Source organism: Salmo salar, chromosome ssa14 (genome assembly GCF_905237065.1).
Source record: "Salmo salar chromosome ssa14, Ssal_v3.1, whole genome shotgun sequence".
Taxonomy (NCBI): Eukaryota; Metazoa; Chordata; class Actinopteri; order Salmoniformes; family Salmonidae; genus Salmo; species Salmo salar.
The window spans coordinates 33183480-33194427 of NC_059455.1; the positions used below are offsets into that span (position 1 = coordinate 33183480).

A 10948-nucleotide genomic window follows, 5' to 3' on the forward strand; every position below is an offset into this window, starting at 1 on the left:
CCAAGTAGTTCAATACGTCAATCGCTAGTAGAGATAAAAGAAAATCAGGGACGTTTTATAAAGACATACATGGTTTTTTTATGGGTGTTTTTTTTTTTTTTTTTTAAATACTTGGTTGCAAAGATTTTCACATTTCCAACAACCTTTGGAATAAGGAGGAGGAAACTATGTCTTGAGAGCATGGTCCAGCACCCCTACCGAGTTTCTTATCCCTCTTTTCCACCAGTAGCTGGTTGAGGCGTTCTTTGAGTTTGGTGCTCTCCCTCTCCTTCCTCTTGGCATCATGGCTGTACTGAGAGGCTCTGCTGGCGATGATGCTCTGGAGCTTCTGCACCTGGGGTGTGTTCAGTAGGGAGAAAACCTTTTGAAACAGGGAAGTACTACCTGAACTTGTCCAACATGAACACATTTTTTCCGTTGCATAATGCTTTGCTACGGTGTGCCCTACTGAACACGACCCTGGTTTGACAGGCTCACACACTGAAACTACATTTCCCATGGATGATTGCAGTTACATAAGAATATCATTAAATATACAGTGTAATGATTAACAATTATATTGCAAAGTCTACCTCATCTTTTTCGGTTTTAAGGCAGTTCTGCAGAGTCTTGATTTTGAGTTGCAGCTGCCTCTCTGCCTCGTGCAGTCCCGACGTCTCTCTTTTAGAGAGCTCCAGCTGATCCTGGGAACAAACACAAATGTACATGTAATGTCAACATATAGTCTAGTGTATGTGCTCACCTTGACTAAGACTATAAGTTCTCCTATAAGCAGTAAGCAAGCACCTTTCACCCAAGGACAATGTACTGTACATCGGAAGCATAGTAAAATGAGTGTCAGTGTTGTTGCGGTAAACCCCATCTCAGTGTTTCTCCTATAATTCTATAGGCGCCCCAACCTAGCTTTCTATTGACAATATGCACCCTGTCTGGAAAACGATGTATGGGAAAGACTGCCTGACCTTGAGTCTGGAGTTGGTGATCTGCAGGTGTTCCAGGGCGCTGGAGCGCTTCAGACTCTCCGCCTCCTGCTCCTGCAGGCTGCGTTGGCTGCGGCGCTGCATCTGGAGCAGCTCATACATGCCGTTCAGGGCTGGCACAGCGTTCAGCCCCCCGCTTACCTCTGGTGAGCTGGCCTCAATACAGGCTGAGGAGAACCCCAGAGAGTCCATCTCCTGTACAAGGCCCCAAAAAGAGGGCAGACAAATAGGTTAGCACTCAGAGGATTCAGTGCATGAGATAAATGAAGCTTCAGATACACAACAACTCAAATCAAGTAGTGAAGAAGAATAGTGATACCTGGCTATATAAACAAGCAAGCAGCACATTACACAATGCTACTTTCACAGAGTATTGGGAAAGTATTGATATTCTAAATGTAGCCTAAATAATAGCCATTTCAATGGTGCAGTACCTGATTGATGTAAGAGATACACCGGGGAACATTGTCCTCAGTGCAGAAGGCACTTAACACATTGTAGGAACTCTTGGACAGCGGCATGGTGGAGGAGTGCATTGTAGGAAGGTTGTTATGATGCCTCGAGGGGGACATCGTCATTCTTGGTATGTCGGAGAGCTCATGGTTTTCTAAACACAGTAGGGAAATGGAGAGAACAACCAACTGATACATTAAGAGTTGACTCAGACTGCCTGACTAAGAGGTTTAAAATGTTCTAAAATTAGGTAACAAAAATGCATCCCATAAAAATCAAACAATTCCCCCCCAGAGATGCCATTTGAATTAACTTACCTATTGATGGCTCTATAGTTGCTGTAGTCCACCAGTCTTCCATGCCAACACAGCGTCAAGACAAAAGGGAGATCATCTGTGAGAGCAACCGGAGGCTTCCCTCACTGGAACAGAATCCTGAAATGGAGCATCAAGCCAATGACATAAGCGTCTAATGCAGGATAATCTGGGTCGATTCTTCAACACCACGCAGGATTAACCGTCATCTGTGTGACGTGCCAGCATGGGACGGGCTTTCAGGCCTTGGCTGTCACACTGGACTGTCGTAGAGTGATACTTTGAGCTTGAGTAAAGAGGGTTTGCATGTTAACTTCAAATCAAATTTTATTTGTCACATACACATATTAGCAGATGTTAATGCGAGTGTAGCGAAATGCTTGTGATTCTAGTTCCGACCATACAGTAATATCTAACAATTTCACAACAACTACCTTATACACACGTAAAGGAATGAATAAGAATAGGTACATAAAAATATATGAATGAGCAACGGCCGAAAGGCATAGGCAAGATGCAGAAGATGGTATAGAGTACAGTATATACATATGAGATGAGTAATGTATGTAAACATATAAAGTGGCATTGTTTAAAGTGGCTAGTGATACATTTATTACATCCATTTTTCATTATTAAAGTGGCTAGAGATGAGTCCGTATGTTGACAGCAGCCACTCAATGTTAGTGATGGCTGTTTAACAGTCTGATGGCCTTGAGATGGAAGCTGTTTTTCAGTCTCTCGGTCCCCGCTTTGATGCACCTGTACTGACCTCGCCTTCTGGATGATAGCGGGTGAACAGGCAGTGGCTCGGGTGGTTGTTGTTCTTGATGATCTGTGACATCGGGTGGTGTAGGTGTCCTGGAGGGCAGGTAGTTTGCCCCCGGTGATGCGTTGTGCAGACCTCAGAGGTTGACCGATTATTGGAGGACCAACAGGCCGATACCGATTAAAGCGGACGATTATTTATAATAATGACAATTACAACAATACTGAATGTACACTTATTTTAACTTAATATAATACATCAATAAAATCAATTTAGCCTCAAATAATGAAACATGTTGAATTTGGTTTAATAATGCAAAAACAAAAGTGTTGGAGAAGAAAGTAAAAGTGCAATATGTGCCATGTAAGAAAGCTAACGTTTAAGTTCCTTGCTCAGAACATTTGAAAGCTGGTGGTTGCTTTTAACAAAAGTCTTCAATATTCCCAGGTAAGAAGTTTTAGGTTGTAGTTATTATAGGACTATTTCTCTCTATACAATTTGTATTTCATATACCTTTGACTATTGGATGTTCTTATAGGCACTTTAGTATTGCCAGTGTAACACTATAGCTTCAGTCCCTCTCCTCGCTCCTACTTGGGCTTGAACCAGGAACACATCGAAAACAGCCACCCTCGAAGCAGCGTTACCCATACAGAGCAAGGGGAACAACTACTCCAAGTCTCAGAGCGAGTGACATTTGAAACGCTATTAGCGCGCACCCCGCTAACCATTTCACATCGGTTACACCAGCCTAATCTCGGGAGTTGATAGGCTTGAAGTCAAACAGCGCAATGCTTGTAGCATTGCAAAATTCTGCTGGCAAATGCACGAAAGTGCTGTTTGAATGAATGCTTACGAGCCTGCTGGAGCCTACTATCGCTCATTCAGACTGCTCTATTAAATCATAGACTTAATTATAACATAACACACAGAAATATGAGCCTTTGGTCATTAAAATGGTCGAATCCAGAAACTATCATTTAGAAAACAAACGTTTATTCTTTCAGTAAAATACGGAACCGTTCCGTATTTTATCTAATGGATGGCATCCCTAAGTTTAAATATTGCTGTTACATTGTACAACCTTCAATGTTATGTCATAATTATGTACAATTCTGGCAAATTAATTACAGCCTTTGTTAGGAATAAATGGACTTCACACAGTTCGCAATGAGCCACGCGGCCCAAACTGCTGCATATACCCGGACTGCTTGTACGGAACGCAAGAGAAGTGACAATTTCCCTAGTTATAAGAAATCCATGTTAGCAGGCAATACTAACTAAAAATGCAGGTTTAAAAATATATACTTGTGTATTGATTTTAAAAGAAAAGGCATTGATGTTTATGGTTAGGTACATTGGTGCAACGACAGTGCTTTTTTTGCAAATGTGCTTGTTAAAATCATCACCCTTTTGTCGAAGTAAGCTGTGATTCGATGAGAAATGAACAGGCACCGCATTGATTATATGCAACGCAGGACACGCTAGATGAACTAGTAATATCAACCATGTGTAGTTACCTAGTGATTATGTTAAGATTAATTGTTTTTTATAAGATAAGTTTAATGCTAGCTAGCAACTTCCCTTGGCTTCTTGCTGCCCTCGCGTAACAGGTAGTCAGCCTGCTACGCAGGCTCCTCGTGGAGTGCAATGTAAGGCAGGTGGTTAGAGCATTGGACTAGTAACCGGAAGGTTGCAAAAACAAAATCGCCGAGCTGACAAAGTAAAAATCTGTCGTTCTGCCCCTGAACAAGGCAGTTTACCCACCGTTCCTAGGCCGCCATTGAAAATAAGAATGTGTTCTTAATTAACTGACTTGCCTAGTTAAATAAAAGGTGTTAAAAATAAAATATAAATTAAAAAAATTTAATTTGGCTAATCAGTGTGCAAAAATACCGATTGTTATGAAAACTTGAAAAATCTGCCCTAATTAATCGACCTCTACTCCCTACCCTCTGGAGAGCCTTACGGTTGTGGGCGGAGCAGTTGCCGTACCAGGCGGTGATACAGCCCGACAGGATGCTCTCGATTGTGCATCTGTAAAAGTTTGTGAGTGTTCTTGGTGACAAACCAAATTTCTTCAGCTTCCTGAGGTTGAAGAGGCGCTGTTGCGCCTTCTTCACCACGCTGTCTGTGTGGGTGGACCATTTCAGTTTCTGTGATGTGTACGCCGAGGGACTTAAAAAGGGGCTGCTCCCTCTGCTGTTTCCTGAAGTCCACGATCATCTCCTTTGTTTTGTTGACATTGAGTGTGAGGTTATTTTCCTGACACCACACTCTGAGGGCCCTCACCTCCTCCCTGTAGGCAGTCTTGTCGTTGTTGGTAATCAAGCCTATCACTGTAGTGTCGTCTGCAAACTTGATGATTGAGTTGGAGGCGTGCATGGCCACGCAGTCATGGGTGACCAGGGAGCACAGGAGAGGGCTGAGAACACACCCTTGTAGGGCTGCAGTGTTGAGGATCAGCAGGGTGGAGATGTTACCTACCCTCACCACCTGGGGGCGGCCCGTCAGGAAGTCCAGGACCCAGTTGCACAGGGCGGGGTCGAGACCCAGGGGCTCGAGCTTAATGACGAGTTTGGAGGGTACTATGGTGTTAAATGCTGAGCTGTAGTCGATGAACAGCATTCTTACATAGGTATTCCTCGTCCAGATGGGTTAGGGCAGTGCAATTGCGTCGCCTGTGGACCCATTGGGGCGGTAAGCAAATTGGAGTGGGTCCAGGGTGTCAGGTAGGGTGGAGGTGATATGGTCCTTGACTAGTCTCGCAAAGCACTTCATGATGATGGAAGTGAGTGCTACAGGGCGGTAGTCATTTAGCTCAGATAGCTTTCTTGGGAACAGGAACAAGGGTGGCCCTCTTGAAGCATGTGGGGACAGCAGACTAGGATAAGGGTTGATTGAATATGTCCGTAAACACACCAGCCAGCTGGTCTGCGCATGCTCTGAGGACACGGCTGGGGATGCCGTCTGGGCCAGCAGCCTTGCGAGGGTTAACACGTTTAAATGTTTTACTCACGTTGGCTGCAGTGAAAGAGAGCCCGCAGGTTTTGGTAGCGGGCCATGTCAGTGGCACTGTATTGTCCTCAAAGCGAGCAAATAAGTTGTTTAGTTTGTCTGGGAGCAAGATATCGTGGTCCGCGACAGGGATGGTTTTCCCTAACCCTAACCCTAACCCTTGTTATTCTAACTTCCGTGACGCATATAAATTCTCCCCCTCAGGGTGGAGATGTTACCTACCCTCACCACCTGGGGGCGGCCCGTCAGGAAGTCCAGGACCCAGTTGCACAGGGCGGGGTCGAGACCCAGGGGCTCGAGCTTAATGACGAGTTTGGATCATTTGTCTCTATGTAAGTAGGCCTCAGTATGATCCTTCCATTGGTCAGATCCAGGAAAGTCTTAGGATTATATTAGGATCCGATAGCGCTGCATTTATTGTAGCTAGGGATATTTTTAACAAGGCTAATCTGAAAACAAGGCTCCCTAAATTTTTATCAGCATATCGAATGCGCAACCGGGCTGGCAAAACCCTGGATCATTGTTAGAGACTGTAACATTCTTTGTTTCACGGAAACATGTAAAAAGCTTATTTCTCAAAAAACAATTGCTCTATACTGACGCTTAACTTGTTTGCCTTGGAGGGAATAGCTACACTGTTTGTATTCGGTCATGTTTCCGGTCACCTTGCCCTGATTAAAAGCAGTGGTTTGCACTTTCAGTTTTGCGCGAACGCTGCCATCAATCCACGGTTTCTGGTTGGGGAATGTTTTAATAGACGCTGTGGGTACAACATCACCGATGCACTTGCTAATAAACTCACCAAATTCAATGTTATTGTCCGACGCTATGCGGAACATATCCCAGTCCACGTGATCGAAGCAATCTTGAAGCGTGGAATCCGATTGTTGGACCAGCGTTGAACAGACCTGAGCACGGGCACTTCCTGTTTTAGTTTCTGTCTATAGGCTGGGAGGAACAAAATGGAGTCGTGGTCAGATTCTGAAAGGAGGGAGGGGGAGAATTTATATGCGTCACGGAAGTTAGAATAACAATGATCCAGGGTTTTGCCAGCCCGGTTGCGCATTCGATATGCTGATAAAAATTTAGGGAGCCTTGTTTTCAGATTAGCCTTGTTAAAAATATCCCCAGCTACAATAAATGCAGCCTCAGGATATGTGGTTTCCAGTTTACATAGAGACAAATGAAGTTCTTTCAGGGCCGTCAATGTGTCTGCTTGGGGGGGATATACACGACTGTGATTATGATCGAAGAGAATTCTCTTGGTAGATAATGCGGTCGGCATTTGATTGTAAGGAATTCTAGGTCAGGAGAACAAAAGGACTTGAGTTCCTGTATGTTGTTATGATCACACCACGTCTCGTTAATAATAAGGCATACACCCCCGCCCTTCTTACCAGAGAGATGTTTGTCGGCGCGATGCGTGAAGAAACCGGGTGGCTGTACCGACTCTGATGACGTATCCTGAGTGAGCCATGTTTCCGTGAAACAAAGAATGTTACAGTCTCTGATGTCTCTCTGGAAGGCAACCCTTGTTCAGATTTTGTCTACCTTGTTGTCAAGAGACTGGGCATCGGTGAGTAGTATGCTCGGGAGTGGTGTGTGATGTACCCGTCTACGGAGCCTGACCAGAAAACTGCTCTGTCTGCGGCGCCGGCTAGGATCCGATCCATTGTCCTGGGTGGTGGACCAAACAGAGGATCCGCTTCGGTAAAGTTGTATTCCTGGTCGTAATGTTGGTGAGTTGACGTTGCTCTTATATCCAATAGTTCCTCCCGACTGTATGTAATAAAACATAAGATTTCTTTTTTCTCAAACTTTAACAATAGACACATTATTCAAGTAGGCCTCAGTATGATCCTTCCATTGGTCAGATCCCTTTGACTATAATATAATCCTAAGACTTTCCTGGTGCAACAAGCTGAACCACACTCTACAAACTACACTTTAAAAATGGGCCCCTGGTACAGTTATTGTGCTCTGTTTAAACATGGTGTGCATTCCATTGTAGACTTAAGTATAGTAGACCGGACTGTTTTGATAGCCTTGGGCAACACGTGATCAGTGGAATGCATTTGTGGATGCCAAGGGAAACCCAGGCTTTCACAAATATTTTACCAATAAGTGTTTTCATAATTTTCCATCAATTAGCAAGTGGCTGAATATCAGAGAAATTAACCGCACGAGGGAAACAGCACCCCTCTGTCTCAGTATGTGTAGCCCATGTATCTAATGCTGTCTGGACAAAAAGAGTGACATTGCAGCTGTAGAATTTGATTGATTGATGCCAGCAAGCATTTGGCTTCCCTTGATACATTTTTAAAAATAAAAGAATCAGCATTGAGCTGAGCTCAACTGTGGGTTGTCCGGGTGCAGCAAACCCCCCCCCAGTTTGTATATGGCTTCACACCAATCAAATCCAAAGGAAAACGTAATTTTAGTTTCAGGTCTGCTTGTGTTGATATCCTAGGCTAACCAGCATTTTAGCTAGCCTATGATTACAAAAACGAAAAAAAGTGTACTGTATTACAGAGCCATAATCCGTTTTGCCAGCATGAGAGAGGATGGCATTGGCGTTCAACTAGTTTACAAGTAGGCATGCACACACAGAAATCAGTGCCATGGACAGCCACATGATATTTAGCAACATTGGACTGAATTGTTTTTGGTCTCCAAATTTGTTTTCAGTGTATTAAACTAAGCATATATAACCTGGTTGATTTGATAATGTTTAAAGGTTTAAAGTTGAAATGGTGCTGAATTATTTTTAAGAACAATTTCATTGAAACCCGGACGACGCCGGGCAAATTGTCCTCCGCCCTAAGGGACTCCCAATCACGGCCGGATGTGATACAGCCTGGATTCGAACCAGGGACACAGATGCAGTGCCTTAGACCACTGCGTCACTCGGGGGCCCAATAGCAGAGGCTGTGCCAAATTCTTTAAAACGACGTTGAGGCGGCTTATGGTAGAGAACATTAAATTCTCTGGTAACAGCTCTGGTGGACATTCCTGCAGTCAGCACGCCAATTGCACTCTCCCTCAAAACTTGAGACTTCTGTGGCATTGTGTTGTATGACAAAACTGCACATTTTAGGGTAGCCTTTAATTGTCCCCAGCACAAGGTGAAACTGTAATGATCATGCCACACCTGTCCGGTGGATGATTATCTTGGCAAAGTAGAAATTCTAACTAACAGGGTTGTAAACAAATTTCAGCAATTGTTTTTTGAGAAATAAGCTTTTTATGCATATTGAACATTTCTGGGATCTTTTATTTCAGCTCACGAGGATCAACACTACATGTTGTGTTTATATTTTTGTTCATTGTATATAACTATTTGTTACATGCAATATTTGCTTTGTGGACTTCACAGAACAGATGTTGCGTGCCGGTTTTGTGATGAAACAAACATATATGTAGTTGAATTTATTCAACCACTGACTTATTTACATGCCTTATTGTTTATCACGGTGATGTATGTTCGAATGGGAGCAAACAAGTATCACAACATAGGTTGTAATATGGCTTTTATACTGGCTTGGCTTCCTCAGTGATTTTACCCACACACCGCTGCATGTGATAGCACCGGAGTCTAAGGTAAATCGAGCCACAGTGGCAGTAGTTATGTGGTGTCCTTATCCATTTAACCAGGCTGCATAGGTCTCTTATCTGCACTCACACCAACTCCCATTTAAGTTTTCCCTATGTCACACTTTAACCAAAACAGGGGAGTTACAGAGCCACATCCACTCATTGTGCTTCCATCTGAATTTAGCTTTGGGACACAACCAATGATTTGACACAACATTGAGTCTGTATTAGGGAGTCCAACCAATTCAGACTCCCGACGTTACGTCCCAAAATAAATCTGAATTCAATATGAGCAGGCAACTGACAAGAAGCAAACATTTAGTGTTTAGTATACAGTTATAGCCTAAAGTTAGTATCAACACACCAAACGATATATTTTTTTATCATGTTATTGAGATGCTGCAAGTGAGCTCAATAAACAGGAGGCTCAGTTGAAAACGTATTCACACTTGCATGTAAACACTTAACGTTAGCGAGATAACTAGCTAGCAAATTAAGTTGGCGTTAACGTTATCTAAAGTTTGATTAACGTTAGCTAAACGTTCACTCTGTAAACTACTATTAACGTTCGCTAATCTGTTCCGTTGGCGTAGTTGACCTGGCTGGTTTACCTAGCTAGCCAGGTAGAAAGCTACTACAGTATATATAGTTAGCTGCTGGAGTACTAGTAGCTAGCTAGGTTTTGATGAAACGTTGCAAAATATTTTCGTAGCTAACTAGTTAGGACATGTCATGGCTGAATGCCGGCGTTAATTTAGTGTGGATACTCACTTGATTTTGGGTCCGACTTGGAGTGAGGGATTATATTGATTAGCCTGCCTATTCAAGAAGGCTACAATAGTTAAATAAATAAAATAAGTGAAATCCGTCTCTATCTAGCTATAGTTAGCTAACTAAGTAGTTCTTAACAGTGAATGCCCACATTGGCAAGGTAGGTTTATTTTAAAGACCTCCTCTTCTTGGCTTCAAAACAAACACCACCGTCATTGGCGGGCGCGTTGTCAAGCAACCAGTATCAGTCCACTGTATTGGATCATGTGCACAACCGTCGTTCCTTTGACGGACTATTTATCCAACGTCCCTACCCTAAGCCCTGACTTTAACCCCTACACTAACCATAACCTTAACCCGTCATTGTAAATAAGGCCGTCATTGTAAATAAGAATGTGTTCTTAACTGACTTGCCAAGTAAAATAAAGGTTAAATAAAAAAAATAAAATCCCTTACCTTTAACGTTTTAAATGTCAACTTCAATGGGGTGACGTCAGAGTTGGACGTCCTACGGACATTTATGCAAATTAGGAATGCTGTCAGGTGCATTTATCCTACCTATGAGTGATTATACATTATCTATACAAAAGTATGTGGACACCCCTTCAAATTAGTGGATTCGGCTATTTCAGCTGTTGCTGACAGGCGTATAAAATGTATTACACAGCCATGCAATCTCCAAACATTGGCAGTAGAATGGCCTTACTGAAGAGCTCTGTGACTTTCAACGTGGCACCGTCGTAGGATAGCATCTTTCCAACAAGTCAGTTAATTTAATTTCTGTTCTGCTAGAGCTTCCCCGGTAAACTGTAAGTGCTGTTATTGTGAAGTGGAAACATCTAGGAGCAACAACAGCTCAGCTGCGAAGTGGTAGGCCACACAAACTCACAGAACGGGACTGCCGAGTGCTGAAGCACGTAGCGGTATAAATCCTCTGTCCTCGGTTGCAACACTCACCACAGAGTTCCAAACTGCCTCTGGAAGCAACGTCAGCACAATAACTGTTTGTCGAGAGCTTCAAGAAATGGGTTTCCATGGCCGAGTAGCCGCAC

General features: G+C 43.3%; 1 protein-coding gene across 3 annotated transcripts in view; it reads right to left on the reverse strand.

Annotated features, from left to right (window-relative positions):
* LOC106569307 (afadin- and alpha-actinin-binding protein) overlaps positions 1-10143 on the reverse strand; it is a 28302-nt gene extending 18159 nt beyond the window's left edge. For 2 of the 3 annotated variants that reach the window (XR_006758797.1, XM_014140523.2), the window contains exons 1-7: positions 9897-10143; positions 1751-1867; positions 1415-1587; positions 963-1175; positions 573-683; positions 199-334; positions 1-24 (exon numbers count right to left, since the gene is read on the reverse strand). The exon at positions 1-24 is cut by the window's left edge and continues 52 nt beyond it. Coding sequence is in view for 2 of the 3 variants with exons in the window: in XM_014140523.2 (XP_013995998.2) it covers positions 1-24; positions 199-334; positions 573-683; positions 963-1175; positions 1415-1587; positions 1751-1793 (700 nt within the window). In the remaining variant the exon portion in view is untranslated. The remainder of the gene's footprint in view (positions 25-198; positions 335-572; positions 684-962; positions 1176-1414; positions 1588-1750; positions 1868-9896) is intronic. The other variant, XM_014140524.2, reaches the window with a different exon arrangement.
* Between the last annotated feature and the right edge of the window lie 805 nt (positions 10144-10948).